This window comes from Alosa sapidissima, chromosome 22 (assembly GCF_018492685.1).
Source record: "Alosa sapidissima isolate fAloSap1 chromosome 22, fAloSap1.pri, whole genome shotgun sequence".
NCBI lineage: Eukaryota > Metazoa > Chordata > Actinopteri > Clupeiformes > Clupeidae > Alosa > Alosa sapidissima.
This window is the reverse complement of record NC_055978.1, coordinates 16,575,883-16,595,707: the sequence shown is the minus strand read 5'-3', so window position 1 is coordinate 16,595,707 and position 19,825 is coordinate 16,575,883. Positions and strand designations below refer to the sequence as shown.

At 39.5% G+C, this 19,825-nt stretch overlaps 2 protein-coding genes and 1 long non-coding RNA gene across 5 annotated transcripts in view; 1 reads left to right on the top strand and 2 right to left on the bottom strand.

Annotated features, from left to right (window-relative positions):
* Window positions 1-14,393, top strand: part of LOC121697072 (kyphoscoliosis peptidase-like) — a 25,922-nt gene extending 11,529 nt beyond the window's left edge. For all 3 annotated transcript variants that reach the window (XM_042078352.1, XM_042078351.1, XM_042078350.1), the window contains one exon: window positions 14,382-14,393. The gene's annotated coding sequence lies outside the window, so the exon portion shown is untranslated. The remainder of the gene's footprint in view (window positions 1-14,381) is intronic.
* On the bottom strand, window positions 2,746-4,605 carry LOC121697074. Its single transcript, XR_006026383.1, has 3 exons — window positions 4,476-4,605; window positions 3,823-3,911; window positions 2,746-3,658 (listed from the first exon to the last, which is right to left on the bottom strand). It is a non-coding gene; the product is annotated as an uncharacterized LOC121697074 (long non-coding RNA).
* LOC121697071 (myosin heavy chain, fast skeletal muscle-like) lies at window positions 6,520-19,825 on the bottom strand. The gene is made up of 40 exons (XM_042078349.1): window positions 19,738-19,825; window positions 19,530-19,576; window positions 17,504-17,719; window positions 17,253-17,396; window positions 17,009-17,165; window positions 16,869-16,896; window positions 16,649-16,769; window positions 16,470-16,562; window positions 16,128-16,191; window positions 15,939-16,037; window positions 15,754-15,857; window positions 15,534-15,672; window positions 15,014-15,132; window positions 14,714-14,863; window positions 14,455-14,625; window positions 14,065-14,365; window positions 13,895-13,962; window positions 13,722-13,809; window positions 13,510-13,627; window positions 13,287-13,410; window positions 13,043-13,179; window positions 11,496-11,751; window positions 11,136-11,378; window positions 10,846-11,022; window positions 10,612-10,757; window positions 10,421-10,511; window positions 9,946-10,335; window positions 9,604-9,849; window positions 9,298-9,494; window positions 9,006-9,189; window positions 8,761-8,926; window positions 8,544-8,668; window positions 8,149-8,457; window positions 7,830-8,033; window positions 7,617-7,742; window positions 7,348-7,518; window positions 7,166-7,270; window positions 6,991-7,086; window positions 6,728-6,859; window positions 6,520-6,638 (listed from the first exon to the last, which is right to left on the bottom strand). The coding sequence occupies exons 3-40, from the start codon at window positions 17,705-17,707 to the stop codon at window positions 6,618-6,620; spliced, it is 5,814 nt and encodes a 1,937-aa protein (XP_041934283.1). The 5' UTR covers window positions 17,708-17,719; window positions 19,530-19,576; window positions 19,738-19,825; the 3' UTR covers window positions 6,520-6,617.

The following is a 19,825-nucleotide window of genomic DNA, read 5'->3' as shown; positions in this document are numbered from 1 at the left end:
GAGTGAAAGGCTCAGGCTGTATAGTCACAGTGCGTGTGGGCACTGTTATCACTGAATAATGATCATGCTAATGTGCATCTGGGATGGTGGTTAAGGAGCCAGGTTGGCATGCAATAGCCTGAAAAGTTGTGATTTCGATTCCCAGCTGCCATCTATTGTACCCTTGATCAAGGCCCTTAAACCTCCATGGAGACTGGCCCTGCAGTTAATTGGCATCTGCAAGTCAATTTGGATAAAAACACTTCAAATGAAGCCAATGAATAAAGATAGTAAAAATATTTCGGAGTAAATTGCCACTGGACACTCACATTTTGAGCAGACATCCACCTTGTAGCTATAGCTAAAGCAAGGGCTCCACATTGCATTTCCTATGATCAGATTCCAAAAATAATTCAGTGGAAATGCATGGATTCCAGTTTCTTCCAGTAGCAGCAACTGGAATCCATGCATTTCCACGGAATTATTTTTGGAATCTGATCCCTTATCATACCTGTTCATTCTTACTCGTCGCTCGACTTATCGTGATTAAATTCAAGATGGCTGCAAACGCTAAACTTCGTGAAGATACTGTCTGCATAAATCGTCTTGTAAGTAAACTACCAGTGCTTTTTCAAAGTTCTCAATGTCTCGTTTTAAATGTCAGGGCCCTCGGAAGTCTACCAATGAAGTGTGGAGATACATTGAGCCTCGTAAATGGTGTAAAACAGTGATTTATTTGCATGGCTAGCCCGATGCCGAAGCACCACCATTGAAAAAGCTGTTGGTAGCATCGGCTAACTAGCGCCAGATTTTGGAGTGCAGGGGACAAGCCGAGGTGGGCTATGAGACATACGTTCACACTCGGTATCATGTTTCAACACACTTTAGGTCAATATCACACCGGAATTCTCCTTTAAGTCGGATTCGAACCTGGGTCCTTGTGGGCACTGAGCCCAAATGTGACATAGGACACATATTGCTTGAATTAGAGGGTGACACGGGAATCAATTTTCACTCCCGTCCCATCCCGAGCCCACACAAATACTCCCGTCATATCCCGATCACGTGACTGCCCCCCCCCCCCCCCGTTTCGTTCCCTATGTTGTCTAAAGCATTGGTTCCCAAAGGGTTGGTTGTAGGAGATTTTATTTGGGTCGCCAGCATAGTGACAATTTATGTAGTGTAATAGGCCTAGCTAATAGCCTACCTTATATAGCGTAGGAACTCTTTCTGTGCACATTTAGAACACCGCCAGAACGTGTATCACTCGCAAAATGAAACAATATTTCTGTTGGGCGCCTACCATGGACCTCACAGTTGCAAAATGCAAGGGACATGAATCAGTTTATATTTGCACGAACAATAACGGACATCAGCTCTTCAACATGGCCCATTAAAATCTAGAAAGTATCATTTTAAATCGTGAAAAAACCCTGCTGTCAACAATAAGATAAAACAGACATCCATATGACCCGGACATGAGGTTTATTTGCGTCATAGGCTACAGATAGTTTCTATTGTAGATAGCCTAAGCCTCTTTAAAGTTAATAGCAGTCTCCTCACATTCCATCTTATTTCGGATTAAAACGCACAAAGGTGCATTAGAAAGGCTATATTTTAAATGGACATGTAAACGCTATTTCCTCTTTCCATACTAGCCTGACACACTTCTGCCATCTAGTTACTTAAACGGCACTGACAATCAAAAAATCCAGTGGAAACTAGATGGCAGAAGTGTGTAGGCCAATCTGCCCACCAGCTTTTTCTACTTTGTCACCTAGAGTTTGACAGGTACGATCTTTCAAAACGCCATGTTATTTCCCATAGACATTTGACGACCAAAGGTTGGATGGATACGGAAGTTAGGAGGCGGGACTTATTCTGGAGAGGTCTATAGAAAACACCTTTAGTTTTTGGTGTAGTCGCTGACGCTGATAGCCTGACGAGCCAGACCCACATTAAAATGTAGGGTCTGGGCTCTCACCGTTCGCAGTGCTCAGTCCGAGGGGCGGGATAATCAGTTGTCTTTCAAATTCCCTCTGCACGCAATAGGACTGTGAGTCCCATGCGTTTCCCACCAGCTAGTTGGCTCAAACGTTTGCCAACTTAATAAAAGCTTAACTTGTGTCACACTGTTCGCCAACAGCAACATCCATCTTATTTGTTTTCAAGTAGCAGGGAATTCAAGTCAAACCGTTGCAACTCTGCCATCAATCATTATGTTAAGCCCACCTAACGACTCTATACACACTGAAAAAAATGACATGCAAGAATTACTTAATTTTATTTAGGTAACCATTTCCCCTTAATTTAATTTAGCTACATCCAGCCATTTAGATTTAGTTGAATTTGCTTAATATTTTCTTGCAAATAAAGCTAAACTAAATTGAGTAGTTACAACTAAATCAAGCCAAGCAAACTCTAATCAAATATTTTGAGTAAAATGTAATATTATTTTCTTGGTAAAAATTAAGGTTAGATTTTAAGGTTAAATTTAATTAAAACTCAAAACACAAATGTATGATTATAACTTTACCTTTATTAATGCACATGCAAATTCCAACAAAGAAAACACAGTTCCGCATGAGAGACAGATGAACACAGAAGCGATATGCATGTATGAACATTGGTTGCTCACTGGTCTTGTGTGCCTAAAATATCAAGATTGATAAGAATATTAAAATATAATAATAATAAACCTGCTCTCAATCAAAACTGCAATGAGGACAATGTATCTATAAATAAAGGAGCAACAGCAGTAGATAATGAGAGAGAGAGGTAGAGTGTGATAGAGAAAGAAAGAGAGAATGAAAGAAAAAGGGTAAGAAATAAATAAAAAACAGAGCCCAAAAACACAAAGGTAGAGAAACTTGGCTGAGAGCTTCTCACCATCCATCTGCATGACCACTTTTTGCACGAATTTGTGCCTGATACAAAGCCAAACACCATACAGCAAGATATTGTGTGTGTGTGTGTGTAAAAGTGTGCCGAGAGAGGACGAACGATAGAAAGAAAGACAGAGAGAGAGAGAGCAGGGAAGAGAAAGAAGAGGCCCACTTGCCCATCTAATGATTTGGTTCTTAAGAGTGAGAACCTTGGGTAGGAGCTTATCACCATCCATCTGAATGACAACTTTTTGCATTAATTCGTAATAGTATTGAAAAGCTCAACATTGATTCAACGTGTATATGACCCCTAGCTTTACCAAAGTCCTTTTAGGCAAGTCCCTCCACTCGGCGGCCATAATGCAATGCTTTTTGGGCACTCTTTGGGCATCCTATTTGGCAGAAATGCTTGTGCGCAAGGCTTCGCGACACCAACCTTACTCCAGCACCGGGTTCACAACACATGATTGGCACGATGTCTGCACAACACACCATATGATTGGCTCAATGTATTCACATCACACCACATGACTGGCTCAATGTATTCACATGTTGACGTTTTGCCGAGGAAGGGGTGGGATGTGTATACAACGGCGTTACAAACTAACCCCATGCATTTGTATGGAGGATTTTTCGAGTGCTGTGTCTCCTCATTAGAAAGTCTCTGGCTTCACTACACAGTCTTGTGCAACAGACCAAGGTTCCTCCAAAATGATGCCTCCATCCACAACGATGCCGATGTCCTCATGTTCCATGGGGTGGTTTTCTCTTGACACCTCCTTGCCATGGATATCCTGTACAAAATTTAAAAAGCTGCTTTAGGTTGACGCTTGAGAAAAGGTACGAGCTGGGAACTGGCTTAATGGTTTTTAGCTTAAAAATTGGCATAAAAATAAACCATTGATGAGCCATCACCCTTTATTGCAATTTCATCATGCACTTGGTTAGTATTACTTACCATACATGTATGAGAGAATCATCATCTTCACCAAAATAAAGGCACGGGGTCTTGATGGCTGCCTCCCTCCTCAGATGTACAGTCTCTGTCTGTTCAGATACAGGGATATTAATTATTTTGTGAAAATACAATCAATACTCTAAATAATAATAACCTCTATTTATAAAGCACTTTTAATACAGAAGATTCAGTTCAGAGTGCTGTACAACAGATAACAGGCATTTGGCAAGCATTTCTTTCCCCTGTATTGGTTGAAACACACCCCATAATCACGTCCCAACGAAGCAGCGTCAGACTTAAATTCTGACAGGAATTGAGTATGACGACATCAGGCTAATAAGTGAGTGTACCATTTGGGGAAGGAACAATGTGAGCAACAGGAAAATGAGTGAGTGGGTGAATGTATGACGACTCATGTAGTCGTATCAATCCTGAGGAGTCCAGTTATAGTTAGACACAAAATTGTAATGCCTCTATCTGTCGCTATGTTGTAATAAGGGACAGAAGAGCAGTGTGTGAGTAGGGTGACCATAAGTGATGGCAGTTGCAAATAGCAGAAAAAGATCCAATGTGATCATTGTATGTAATATGTAAGAGAAGTAAACACATCAATAGTAATAATAATAATGATAATAGTAATAATACAAACTTACACCTTGCGAAATCCTCAAATGTTTGGCCATTTTATGTCCTTTAAACCTTCTTCTGGAACTTATGACCTTTTTCTTCTGGAAAACAGCGGTCACTGGACATCCGGTTACGCATCTTTGACCTGTAGCTTGCCTGAATACCCAAGCCCGGGAAGTGATCAGCGAGACTGCCACCTAGTGATAGACCCACGAAAATGGCCTGGTTTTGACCTGACGTGCATGCGTCACTGATTCGACCCAAAGCGGCAACCGAGTTATGATAAAATGTCCAGATTGTGCGTTTTCATGAGTTTTCGATTGTCGTATATTTCATTTCCATTCATCACAGAGTTCCCAAAATCACATATAAGGTGTGTTGGAGTGTCTAGTTTCGTAATTTAAAAAATATATTAATCAGTAATCAGTATAATTAATCATTAATCAGTAATATTACGTTTTTGGCACTCAACGTATGGAAGGAAAAGGCACTCAATGAGTTAAGACCATGGAACTCTACAATACATTTTAACATGTTTTTACATATAGGAGAAGCTAAAGGGTATGGTACCAATAGGCCAGTGCACAGAAAGAACACTACACCACTTTTAAACTTCATTCTTTCCCTTACCTAACCTCTAAACCTAACCATAATCCTAACCCTAACTTGTTATGACAAAAAACGAATGTCATTTAATAACAGAAGCATTATGTCATAAACGTTTATGACATGTTTATGACACATTCATGACTGTGTCATGTCACTTATGTCGATACTGTCAAGTAAAGTGTAACCAAAATAAGGAATTAATTATGGATAAAACAAATGTATCATCCTATCTTAAGAAATATCTACTGTATCATTGCCGTATTGCAGCGAATGACATCAGTGTTCAGGGTGTTCATGAGCGAGTTCATGACTAAAGTGCAGTGTATCAGCAGTCTACAGATCAGAGCAGAGGTGATGAATTTATCAGTCTAACAGCAGATGGGAATAAACTGTACACTGCATATCAGTGGGACTCTCCAAATGGGTTGAAGGGATAGCGCCCCACCAAAAGATTTATCCACTTGTAAAAATAGATGGTCATTCAGGTTTTATTTGTTAATGTAGTAGGTCCATTCCGTTGCTGTGTTGTTGTCAAAGCTGCCATGTTCAGATGTGTGTGTGTGTGTGTGTGTGTGTGAATAAGTAACTTGATCAGACACAGCCCATACTACCTTGTATGGGACAGGATCTTAGTGATATAGTTACAATTTGGCTAGGAGCTGCTGGCAGTCAAAATGGGACAGCTTTACGATCCAAAATAATATTTAATTATTTATATGCTTGCTCACTAGTGAAATTATTTGGCAGATTCTGTGGGACATTTCAATAAGTACTTGTGTAAAGGTTGCTACACGTTCAAAATATGACATTGAATTGATCTTTTTTTTTTAATATATATATATGCCTTGACATACATGCCTGAAATTTGGTATGAGTGTTTGTATGGACTCAAAGATGAAGTGAATTGATGTTGGAGGTCAAAGGTCAAATGTTAAGGTCAAAAACCCCTTGAGTGTTATATCTCAAGAACGCCTTGACACACAAGGTCTTTTGGTATGAGGGTTTGTATGAACTCAAAGATTAAGTGATTTAATGTTTTTTTTTTTTCATTGGATTTTCCTTAGTTAAATTATTAACATATTGGCTCAGAGAGCTACTAGGACACTATTGTCAGTAATAATTTCAAACAGGTGTTCTCTAGACATACAGTACTGCTAGCTTTGATTAAGCCTGAGTAACGTATGTGGAAAGCTAGACAGTCGTCCTACTTGGCCGATGAGGCACTGAGCCAGGCAGCAACGACCGTCAGATGTTAATTTGGTAACACTTTCTATGACAAATGCATGATCACTAAGCATAAGTTGTTCTAATGTATCAGTACAGTGCCCACAATGTGTAGTTGTGAGTAGGCAGGTTCAGAAGTGACCTGAGATTTTTGGTTCATAATGAAATATTCTGGTATACTGTAACAAATTCTGATCACAATTAATTCTGATTCTGATTAAAAACAATATACTGATATATTCTGAAGAGACTTTTATTGTGTAGGAGTTACAGAATGATCACAGTAATCAGGATATTAATCCAAATGAGTAACTGGTCAGACAATTTCATAGGATTTACTCTGCAGCCTCCTTGCCCTGAGAAAGAGAAATTGAGGAATTAAATGAAATTGAGTATGAACATATGATGGCTTATAATACATTGACATATGGCAAATTAGATTTACCTTTCCAGAATCATGGCTCTTTGCTCTCATCTTGTTGACCTGGGATTCAGCAATGTCAGCACGCTCCTCAGCCTCCTCCAGCTCATGCTGAACCTTCCTGAACTTAGACAGGTGGGCGTTGGATTGCTCCTCCTAATAATGAGAAAGTATGTTTTTTTCATTTCATTTTTTCATCATTTTTTGTTCTTTTATTCTTTTTGAAATTAAATCATTTTTATTAAGCAAGACATTTCACCATTTTGGCAAAACAAGAAACTACTTACAGCTTCCTCAGCCTGCCTTTTGTAGGATTTGACCTTCAGCTGCAGCTTGTCAACCAGGTCCTGCAGTCTGTTGATGTTTTTCTTGTCCTCCTCAGTCTAAAAAGAAAATCAATCTGTCAATCATTGTCCTCCTCGAGATAAATGCTGTTCAATAGTGGTTAAAGAAAATTTGTACCTGGTAGGTGAGCTCCTTCACTCTCCTCTCGTATTTGTGGACTCCCTTGATAGCTTCAGCACCACGTCGTTGTTCATTCTCAACCTCACTTTCCAGCTCACGAACCTTTACATAGGAGTTCCATTTCACAATGTGTTCATTTTATTTATTACGCTCTGAATATCTCACCCATATTTACTTACCCTAGACTCCAGTTTCTGGAGCTGTTTCTTTCCACCCTTCATAGCCAGATTCTCAGCCTCATCCAGGCGGTGCTGCAGATCCTTCACAGTGACCTCCAGGTTCTTCTTCATCCTTTCCAGGTGAGAACTAGTGTCCTGCTCCTTCTTCAGCTCCTCGGCCATCATGGCAGCCTAAATGATGGGACACTGTGTTTTAGATCACACTAGCTACATGCAGTATTTAGCTCCTCATAATACAGTACCAAAGTTCATAACAAAACATTGCTTACATCAGTAATGGCTTTCTTGGCCTTCTCCTCAGCATTTTTAGCCTCCTGGACAATATCATCAACCTCACCTTGGACCTGAACCAAGTCAGCCTCAAGCTTCTTCTTGGTGCTAATCAGACTTGTGTTCTAAAATTAAAAAAATCAGATCTTGTCAATTATAAACTTTCAATAAAATTTTAAGTTAATTAATTTTTGAACACCCTTCTCTCATACCTGGGAGTGCAGGAGGCCAACACGCTCACTGGCATCAACCAGTTCCTGTTCAGCCACTTTGCGGCCTCTCTCTGTCTGCTCCAGGGCAGCTCTGAGCTCTTCAATCTCAGCCACCATCAGGGTGTTCCTGCGCTCCACCATGGCAACCTGCTCCTTCATGTCTTCCTGTCCTCTGACCGCATCATCAAGGTGCAGTTGGGCATCCTAATAAAATAACATGGAAGAACAAAATAAGTGTCACACTACATATTAACCGTATAGTAATTATGGTGAGATAAGATCAGACAGGATCCTTGTACTATTTTATTGCATAACTGACCTTGAGTTGGCCCTGTACATTTCTCAGTTGTTTCTGGGACTCAGCAGCCTGTCGGTTAGCATGGCTCAGCTGAATCTCCATCTCATTGAGGTCTCCCTCCATCTTCTTCTTGATTCTCAGGGCATCATTTCTACTCCTGACCTCAGAGTCCAGAGTGCTCTGCATCGTGTCGGTGATCCTCTGGGCGTTCCTCTTGATCTGCTCCATCTCCTCATCCTTTTCTGCAAGTTTCCTGTCAACCTCACCCTTGATCTGGTTGAGTTCAAGTTGGACACGAAGAATCTTGGACTCCTCATGCTCAAGAGTTCCCTAAACAAAATAATAAAGAATTTAATATATATATATAACATCATTTCCGTTTCTCACTGTGTAGGAAAGCCTATCTGAATTTCTACCTCGGCCTCTTCCAGGGCTGTTTGGATCTCAGACTTCTCAGTCTCAACAGTCTTCTTGGACTTCTCCAGCTCATGGATGCTCTTTCCAGTCTCACCAAGCTGCTCAGTCAGGTCAGAGATCTCCTCTGCAAATATGCAGTTATATTAAAGTAAACATATTATCTGGAAATTTAAAAATATGTTTAAGTGAAATATGTATTGGGTTATTTTGACTCACGTTGCAAATTCTTGTTCTCCCTCTTCAGGGTCTCTAGGTGGTCAAGAGACTCCTCATAGGAGTTCTTCATCTTGAACAGCTCAGTGCTGAGAGAACGAGCCTCTTTCTGGGCACCCTCCAACTCTGCCTGACCCTCCTCGTACTTCTGCTTCCATTCTGCCAGGACCTTTTAGAAACAGTTTTTGTGTGAGGCTTATACTTATTCACTTACATTCCACATCTGAATGAGTTTTTGGAGGTATTACCTTGTCAAAGTTTCTTTGCTTCTTGTCAAGGTTGGCAGCTAGGGCATTGGCTATGTCCACATCAATCATGAGGTCCTCAACCTCACCCTGGAGTCTCTGCTTGGTCTTATCTAGAGAGGCACATTTTGCGTTTACAGCCTCGATTTGCTCCTCAGCCTCCTGGAGACGCTGGGCAAGCTTTTTTCTGAAGGAAAAAGATTCAGATTTAAGACAGAAAATATGATGATTTTTAGAAGGTTTCAGTGGACAAAATACATATCAAAATCGTGGTTTTTGCATCTTTAGCACATACTTGGACTCTTCAAGCTCCTCAGTACGCTGGATGGCATCAGTTTCATACTTGGTCCTCCACTGAGCAACCTCACTGTTGGCCTTGGACATGCCACGTTGAAGCTCAGCCTTTGCTTCCTGCTCCTCCTCAAACTGCTCCCTTAGAAGGTCACAGTTGTGGCGAGCTGACTGAACAGCATGAGCCAGGGCATTCTTGGCCTGTTTGTGAACAAGTAAGGGTGTTTACAGTATAAAGCATTTCCCCAAATGTGATTTATGTACTCCAATTTCTTAATTTCATGGATATAGGCAAGTACTGAATCAGTACCTTGACTTCCTCTTCATTCAGTCTCTTCAGCTCCTCAACTTGCTGAGTGAAGGCCTGCTTGCTTCTGGTTAGCTGAGACACAAGAGTATCTTTCTCCTCAACCTGGCGGCCAAGCTCACCATTTTCAGTCTGAAGCCGTGCTCTCTGAGCACTGAGGTCATTGAGCTGTCGAACAACCTCATCACTCTTGGCCTTGGTTTCACTGAGTTGGTCTTCAAGAGTGCGGCACATCTTCTCCAGATTTGTCTGTTCATGATAATGTCCGTTAGTAGCAAAAAGTGAATTAAATTATTGTAAGTTGATTTGTTTACAAGATAGTATGAGGGTAAACATCTCACCAACCTTAGATTTAGCAACAGCCTCCATATTGCTGGAGAGATCATCAATCTCCATCTTGTATTCACTCTTCTCCTTCTCAAGCTTCTGCTTGACACGTTGGAGGTTGTCAATCTGCTCTCCCAGCTCAGCCATGCTGTCGGCCTGCTTCTTGCGGAGAGCTGACGCAGTGGCTTCATGCTGCAGGGTGGACTCTTCAAGGTCACGATGCAACTTCTGGAACTCAGCCTCACGCTTTTTGTTCATCTCAATTTGAGCAGCAGTGGCACCACCAGCTTCCTCAAGCCTTTCACTAATCTCTTCGAGTTCTCTGGAGAGATCAGCTCTCTGCTTCTCAACCTTGGCACGAGCTGCATGCTCAGACTCAATCTCTTCCTCCAGTTCCTCAATGCGGGCCTATTGGAAAAAATATTGTATTATATTAGTAAGACAGAAAATGGCAAAAACGCTCAGAGTTTGAGTTGGTGGAGAATAAGTAAACCTGAAGCTCCTTGATCTTCTTCTGCAGCTGAGCACCAAGTGACTGTTCATCTTCAATCTTACTAAGAAGTTGACTTGTTTCAAAGTCCTTCCTGATTAAAAAATGATTGAAGAAAAGGAAGAATAATTTCTAAAGTTGGCTGCATACATGGGAATTGAACAGTGATATTTTGTAATAGATAACACCTTTACTTCTTTATCTTCTCTTCAGACTGCTGCTTGTCATTTTCCAGATCCATGATGGACTCCTGGGCCAGCTTCAGGTCACCCTCAAGCTTTCTCTTGGCTCTCTCAAGGTCCATACGGAGCTTCTTTTCTTGCTCCAGGGAACCCTCAAGCTGCCAATTTGAAGTGTAAGGTGAGGTGAGTATGTGGTAAATGGTCAAAATCAGTGTGAGAAGTTGTCATGTTGATTTTTATTCTTACATCATCCACTTGCTGTTCAAGCTTAGTCTTGGCTTTGGTCAGAGTGTTGACTTTGTCTTCCTCTGCTTGAAGATCATCAAGAGTCTGCTGGTGGGCCTCTTGGAGGGCTTTCTTCTCCTTTGTCAGCTTAGCAATGGACTCATCCTGAGAGGCCATCTCTTCAGTTAGGTTCTTGACCTGCACATATAATTTTTTACATTAGTAAACAGTGATAGATATATAGATTATATATAATAAAGATTATTTATTTTTTGACATACTACATTGATCAGCCCTTTATAATTTCCAACCTTGTTCTCAGTGGCATGTTTCTCCTTCTCCACTTTGGCCAAGGTCAGCTCCAGATCATCTATGTCCTTTTTGAGCTCAGAGCACTCATCCTCCAGTTTCCTCTTCTTGGCAGTCAGCTCAGCATTGATTTCCTCTTCATCCTCCAGTCTCTCGGTTGTCTCTTTGAGCTTGGCCTCAAGCTGGATCTTACTTTTGATAAGACCCTCACACCTCTCCTCAGCATCATTGAGACCCTCATTTCCCTATTATAAATATAAGATGGAAGCATGACATCTAATTTGTATTGAAAGCACAACACAGTGCTGAGACTGGGTAATGGTATGGGTAGTGAATATTGAAATGGTAAAGTATGCACTTACAGATGCCACTTGCAGTGCAAGGTCATTTCTCTCTTGCACTAGAACCACCATTTTCTCCTCTAGCTCCTTCTTCTTGGCTGTTGCCTTTGCACAGTCCGCTTTGAGTTTTTCATAGTTCTCCTTCATGTTGGCCAGCTCCTTCTCAGTTTCAGCACTCTTCAGCAGAGGCTTGATCTTATAGTAAACCTTCATCCAAGGCCAGGTCTTGACATTCATGAATGACCGTATATTGTACTGGATGGTGTAGATAGATTCTCTATACAAGAACCGTGAAATATATCCTTAATATTCTATGTAGAATTATGATTACATGAAATGGGTAGAAAGTAACCATATCAAAATATCACAATACAATAATACCTAGGTAACAAGTCCACGGCACAATATTCATTGCAATTTGTAGGGATGTAACAATATCAATCTCTCAATACGATATTAAAGTAACAAGTCAACGGTAAGATATTTATTGTGATATTTAAAAAAAAAGGAAAATTAAGACTTGGAAAAGAGAAACCTCAGATCACTGCAGTCTCGCACTGTGTGGGGTAATGGATGATCAATATGAATATGCATGCCAACTTATATTTGCCTTAATAGGTCATTAGATGACATATTATGGATGCTAAATTATAATCTTGGTATTAGGCAAAAATGGGTCATGGGTCAGATGCTATATCTGATATTTACAAGATAACATACATATAGGAAAACTGCCTGTTTCTTTCTTTTAGTCTTGCATTTCAGGTCATGTTGTCATTTATGTATAGTGAAATGGACAATATTTATTTTGAAGTCAATTTAAATGTAGGTTATTATCTCCTTCACAGTTTTACCTTTGCTGGGGTACTTTGTTTCAGTCTGTCTCTGAAATTTGTCTATAGCCTACATTAGACAGAAAGTAGCCTAATGGTGCGTTCATAGACGAGTTCTCCGACAATTGAAACTCTTGTGTGTGTAGCATGTACATCTTAAAAATGGACAGATCCTGTTTTCAGCTCAACTCTTATTTAAGAGACCTAAATATACACCGGAGGAAGCGCAGCCGAAATGTTATCATGAAAAAATGTACCCATGTTGTGTACTGACTCTCCAACACCGTAGTCTACCATTTCCGCTGTGCTAGCACCATAATTTCCCTGTGGGGATGAATAAAGTAATCTCTATCTATCTATCTATCTATCTATGTAAAAGCAGCCAGCGAGCAGAGCTCAAAGGATGATAGGCACGCATAGAACGATAGGTCTCTGTAATTCTCATTTTCTCTTCGCTCTGCTCCATGGCAGCTGAAACTACAGACTTATCGTTTCATACTGTCACATGTCCACGATGACATTTTATTATCTCGATATTGTGAAATTGACAATGTTACATCTCTAGTAGAAAGTGTAATAGGAACTTCTCAGACATAGTTTTGATAAATACGTTTCCTTTAGCAAACAGCAATGCATTATCAATTTAGAGGGATACAGAGGCGGACTATACAATTAATACTACTCATACTATAGCAGTCTTTCAGACTTCTGAGTTATTTTTATATACAAATTTACCTCCTTTCCATCATCTTGACAAACTCCCTCCTCATCAGGTATGCACGGCAGAGAGCCTGAGTCATTGTGACCAGGGAAGCCAGTTTCTCATCTCGCATCTCCTCAAGGGTACCCAGCAGACCAGCTTTGAAGAACACCTGAGGGATAAAGGAAAATATCAGCATGAACTTGACACAGAAAAAGCTTAGCTCTTGTTTGTACTCGTGATAAGCAGATAATAGATTGCATGGAACATATTATTTACCTTTGTGTGTCCAAACATGTACTGGGTGTGATCAACATCAATAGATCCCAAGAGCTTCTCAGAAGCCTTCTTGTTATCAATGAACTGACCATCAGGGATGACACTGGCATTCAGCACTTTGTATCTGGATAGAATAAATAAATGTACATATGGAGCATTACTTTTTCCTGTCTAAATGTAGTACTGAATATACTTTATGTAATACTTGGCTTTCTCAGTTAACCTCTGCTTGAAGTCACCATAGAGGATTCTGCTTGGGAAACCCTTTCTGCAGATTCTAATACCCTCAAGTACACCATTGCACCTGAGCTGGTGGATGACCAAGAAGTTCTGCATATAACCTGCATGTCAAAAACAGGTCATGAGATCTCATATTCTCAATTTAATACACAAATAATGCATATATCTTCATTGGCTATACCTAACACCCTTTACCTGGTTTCTTAATTTCATTTGGAATCAGACAACGCACAAAGTGAGGATGGGTGCTCCTCAAGTTAGTCATCAGTTTGCCCAAGTTCTCCTGTTGAGAAAAGAATGCAATCAAAACATCCCCTCACCTGTCTTTAGGATGAATGGTTTGTTTGTTATTGGTTTAATATACATACCCTGAACTGTGATGACACAGTCTGCATGGAGCCACCCTTCTTCTTCTTCTTACCACCACCACCAGTCTCTGTTGACATACAAATGATAGATTCAATAATTTACATACATAAAAATTCATAAATGGGATATTTTTGCATTAGCTTGTAGACTCGTATAGGTTTTTTGTTACCCTCAACAACAGGTGGGTACAAGACAGGCAGGAGTTTTACTCCCGACTTCTGGTACAGCTGCACAACAGAATCGTTCAGTGGATCCTTGTTCTTGTCCAGCCACCCACCAACATTGTAGTCCACAGTGCCAGCATAGTGCACCAGGGAGAAGTGGGCCTCAGCCTTGCCTTTGGCTGGCTTCGGCTTCTCAAAGGCCTTAGTTTTGCCAAGATGCTGGTCATACAACTTGTTCTTGAAAGTGGTGTCAGAGGCCTTGGGGAACATGCACTCCTCTTCAAGGATGGCAAAGATTCCCATAGGCTGTTGGGAAAATTAGCTTAGTTTTAAAAGTGGGTATTATAAAACAATACAAATCTAGCACTTGACTCATTTGACTGACTGACACTGACCTTCTCAATGAGCTCAATGCAAGCAGCTAAATCCATGCCGAAGTCAATGAACTCCCATACAATGCCCTCTTTCTTGTATTCCTCTTGCTCCAGAACGAACATGTGGTGATTGAAGAACTGTTGCAATTTCTCATTGGTGAAGTTGATGCACAGCTGCTCCATGCTGTTGAACTGTGTTGGAGAATTTTTGTATATTATTTGCGAATGGAATTGGAATGAAATGAGAAATGAATAATGTTGGTGAAAGTGTTGTCCTCACATCAAAAATCTCAAAGCCAGCAATATCCAGCACACCAATGAAGAACTGCCTTGGCTGTTTAGTGTCCAACATCTGGTTGATACGGATGACCATCCACAAGAACATCCTCTCATAGATGGACTTGGACAAGGCTGCAACTGAGTTATTGACCTGAAACAGAATATTGAAACAATGATCATGCTATATTCAGAGACCAAAAAGTCAAATGCTGGTCATTTGCAGGTCAGTTTTACTACAAGGAATTCTGTCCATACTTTGACAAGTGGTTTGGGATCTTTACTGAACTTTTTAAAATAATACCTGTGGCACAGTCTGACCCTTGGTGACATACTCATTTCCAACTTTCACTCTTGGGTAGCACAAAGCCTTCAGCATGTCAGCGGAGTTCAGGCCCAGGAGATAAGCGACTTTGTCAGCATCTAAAAAAAGTGCCACAGTGTAGCATTTTGTTGATTTGACATTTATAACCAATTTAATAGTCCAAACTCCAAACAACTTTGGGTCAGCATATGAAAGAATGTGTTCACCTCAATACCCTCTCCCTAAATCAAAACATTTGTTCAAGATAATGTTAGGTTAAAGGCTATATCATATGTCTCACAAAAAACATAAAGGTATCTGAGTAACCATTGTTTTCTAAATGTTTGTCTTTAAATGAAGATAGATACTTTCTTAATAAAGAAGGAAATTTAGAATATGAATAAACATGAATATGCATATGTTGATTTAGTCACATGGTGGTATGACAATTTTGTCCATGGTGTAGAAGTACCTTGTAATTACTACTAACTGACTGATTCAATAGAGTGTTGTAACCTACCCTCAGTGCCATCAGGCTCAGCCTGCTCCTCACGCTGCTTCTGCTTGAATTTCATGTTGCCATGATGGAGCACAGCACCAGTCAGCTTGTAAATGGTGATTTTCTCCTCATTACTGAAACCCAGGATGTCAATGGCATCCTAGAATAATACATTATTTGATTATTTTAAAGCTTTCTTCAAGAAATTGAACGGGGGAAAACACATTATTGAACAACTTACATCTGTGGCATCCAGCTCCACTTTGTCATCAATGCTGGCCACAGTGACCTGACCCTGACTGCACATTGGGAAGTCATAGGGGTTGGTTGTGATGAGGGACATTTCTGTAGGGGTAAAAAATGATTGAAGGAATTCAGAATTACATGTATTGATTTTTCAACAATGGTTGAAAATATTAACCTTACCTATCAGTTCAGGCTTGTGGTTGGTCATCATCTGGTAAAAGATGTGGTAGCCTCTCTCATCAGGAAGCTGGAATGTCACTCTAGACTTCTCCAGCAGGTCTTTTTAAACAGGGAAGGGTGCATTTTCATTTGATATATTTAAGGCAGTAATGGAACATTTCTTTAAACACAAAGATTAATTATACTTACAAGTCTCAATATCAGCACTAGCCAGTTTTCCAGATGTGCCAAAGTGAATTCTGATGAATTTACCCTGTTTGAGATTACATTTTGATATTGCATTGATTAATTTAGCTGATGCTTTTAACCAATGCAGTTTACAAGTGAGGAAATATATAAAATTATTCAATAAATATTCAGTAATAGACCTAAGAGTAACAATACATACTGCCTTTACTAATACAAAAAGTAAAATGTTTTTCAAAAAATACTAATAGGTATAAAACAAAGTACATGTTTTAGTTAAAAGAAAATCCCTCAGCAGAAAACGACAAAACAGAGGTAAGAGTTTAGATGAAAGACTAAACTTACGAAACGTGAAGAGTTGTCATTCCTCACAGTCTTGGCATTACCATAAGCCTCCAACAGTGGGTTGGCAGCAATAATCTGGTCTTCAAGAGAGCCCTGCAAGTCCATAGATATATTGTTATTGAAGTTGAAGACTGTTGCTATGTGATAATTAACCTATAAATATGCAAGGCATCCTATACCTTAATTTTTCCACTGCTGGCTGGCTGCTCTTGCTTCTTCTTGTCACCAGACACTGCAATTGTTGCAAAGTACTGGATGACACGCTTGGTGTTTACAGTCTTGCCAGCACCAGATTCTCCGCTGTATTGAACAGAAGATATTGCAATAAGAGTAGATAATGCAAAGCTTTAGCCATTTATTAATCCTGTAAAAAGTTGTAAGTGATGCATTGACACTTACGTGATCAGGACAGACTGATTCTCCCTGTCTGTGGGGGAAAATAGAGATTTACTGTACATGAATGGTTTATTTTACGTAAATGAATCAAATATATAATGTATTCATATCATTCAGTGTTGGCTGTAAAACTGAAAACATACCTTGCAGCATGAACTGATAGGCGTTGTCAGAGACAGAGAAGATGTGGGGTGGGGCCTCCACACGCTTCTTGCCTCTGTAGGCATTCACCACTTCTTGGTCGTATACTGGGAGCCACTTGTAGGGGTTCACAGTGACACAGAAAAGTCCAGAGTAGGTCTAGAATGAAGAAATGAAGAAGATTGGTTTTCCAACTTTTCCATTTTTATTTTATTTTCTTAATTTGGTCAAAAGTGTAATGCTTACGTAGATCATCCATGCTGCATAACGCTCTTTGAGGTTATACAGGACAGAGGCTTCATTGAGGTGGGTCATCATGGCCATGTCCTCAATTTTGTCGAACTTGGGAGGATTCATGGGGAACACTTCATCTTCCTTCACTGTCCTTTCCTAAAACCAATGTAGAAAACGCCTTTAACAAAGAAATGTATTCATGAAACTTTCTGTGAAAATTTCATTTTAACATCAAAACTATTTCAACAGCCTTGCTAAAGTACCTCCTTGCTTTCAAGCGTTTCAACGACAGCTTTGCCACCTTCCTTCTTTTTAATTGTACCCTTGAGATACAATTCTTCTTTGTCAACCACATAGCAAGCAGTCTTTGCATCAAAAGGTTTGGATTGGGCCTCAATTCTCTCCTTCTCAGGCTTACGAAGGTAGATGGCAGCTTTGCCATAGCAGGCCATTTCACCGTCCCCCATGGTTGCTGGCTACTGCATTAATCATAAACATGAATAGCAGACAGTTTCAACATAAAATGCTTTACATAATCAGACATGTACAGACACAGTACTGCAAATAAAGTGGATGACAATCATTAGGGGACGCAACCCCAGTTGTTTGCCAGAACTCTATATGGAGCTTATCATTGTAGGGTACTCAAACTGCAATTCATTAACAAGTCAAATACAAAACAGTATTTTGATATCTAAATAATAATTTAACCAATTTATTTAGTGCATTATTGTCCTGAAAATGCCATCCCCCAATCATACTGAAATAACCACTGAATACACACACATATCCAAAACACGCCGTACAAAATATTGAAGTGATTTAATAGTAAACCCTGTGCCACATGAATTATGACAACCTGAGTCAGGATTGTTTTCCTACAGTATGTGTATTTAATGTTTTAAAGGCATGAAAAAAACACTTTTATCAGTTTATTTTGTTTCATACATTTTTAAAAAAGTGTTCACATGTCAACTCTGCATGCATTTGTACACTCAAATATGAAAATGTGAATTTTATATGAAAACTAATTACATTTTAAGAAAGATGCATTTTTGTACTGTTCAGGCCTATTCAAAATAAAAATATTGTGGATCATTGAAGCCAGAACTCTTTTGAAATAGTTAAACAATTACCATAATATTTCAACAATTCCAAATGATTGTGTCTACAGTCATTTTGAGATCAAAGTCAGTGTATCAGTTAATGAAATATGATAAAAATTGGCAAAGCACCTGGGGTGCAATGCTACAAACAGACATACAGTTACTCACAAAATGGAACTAATCTCCACAAATATTTACTTTAATGTAAGTACTTTGCAAGATAAACTAATGTAACAGATTGTGTTACGCCCTTTTGCTTGGCATAGGGGGGCTAGGCTATGTTTGGGGGGGGCTCAGAAATATTTCAGAATAGGCCTACACAAACAAACAAAAAGTGATTTAACTGTAGCTTATTTACTTATTTTATTAATTATTTGAATGGTGTTAGGAACACTAGCATTGTGGTTATGTAGGTGTTATCACCAAATATCATATCCCCTAGTAAATAGCTGAGTGACTGTCATCAGCAATTGTATAAAATCCATTAAACAGCTAGGTTGATGCACAAGAGATAGATGTCCTCAAGAGTATAGATGGGCAAAATAATAAGATAAATATTATGTAGCTAAACAACACAGGTGACCACGAGGCCTGCTGCGTAATTTCATGGAGGGCTGAAATGTACAATTTCTGACCTGTGAAATTCAGCAAATATGTTTTGTGGTCATAAACTTATTGCAGAATCATCATAACTATTCCACCTTTGTGTCCATGGTTAAAATTCTGAAGTGCAAAATAGTTTAGGCTACAGCACCAATATTTCTATCCATAGATACAAATAATCAAATGTAACCACTGATTTTCTTTTCAAAGTGTGCCAGATTGATACATTTAAATGTTAAAATAAACAAAATTTTATTACATTTTGTTGTCTTTGTACTTGTACTCTGCACAATGATAATAAAGTTGAATCTAATCTAATCAGTGAATTACGGTGGAGGTTGGGGATGTTTAAATCTAGCCTACGTTTCCTTTTAAGAGTCATAGACTAACTAGTGATATTAGGTAATTAATGGTGTAGGCATATTGGACATTGTCTGCAAAGATTGCATGATAAGACCTTGAAAGGAGCTACACATAGTCTATAATCTGTAAATGTCCCTCAAAATATTTACTTTACTAGAGTGCAACTTTACTAGAATGTAACAGTTTTAACAGTTTCAGATAAATCAGGCTACCTTACCTTTTCCTCCCAAAAGAAGATGAAATGTCCACAGTTGTTATGAGTATCTAAAAATGATTTAAAAACATACAAAGACATCTATTTTAGTAATGTAATAAATGCAATATAGTAATCTTAAGTTTATTAGTTGCTTTAGAGATGAAGAGATGCAGTTTGCAATGACACTGTAATAGGAGCCACCTCCTTTCTGTGTCCATCTAAGACTTACTGAGCACTGGATCCCTCCTGGCGTCCTCTGCAGAACTCCCTCCCAGCAGGTCCTTTTATTGACCCTTTTCTGTCAACTAAGCAGAGCT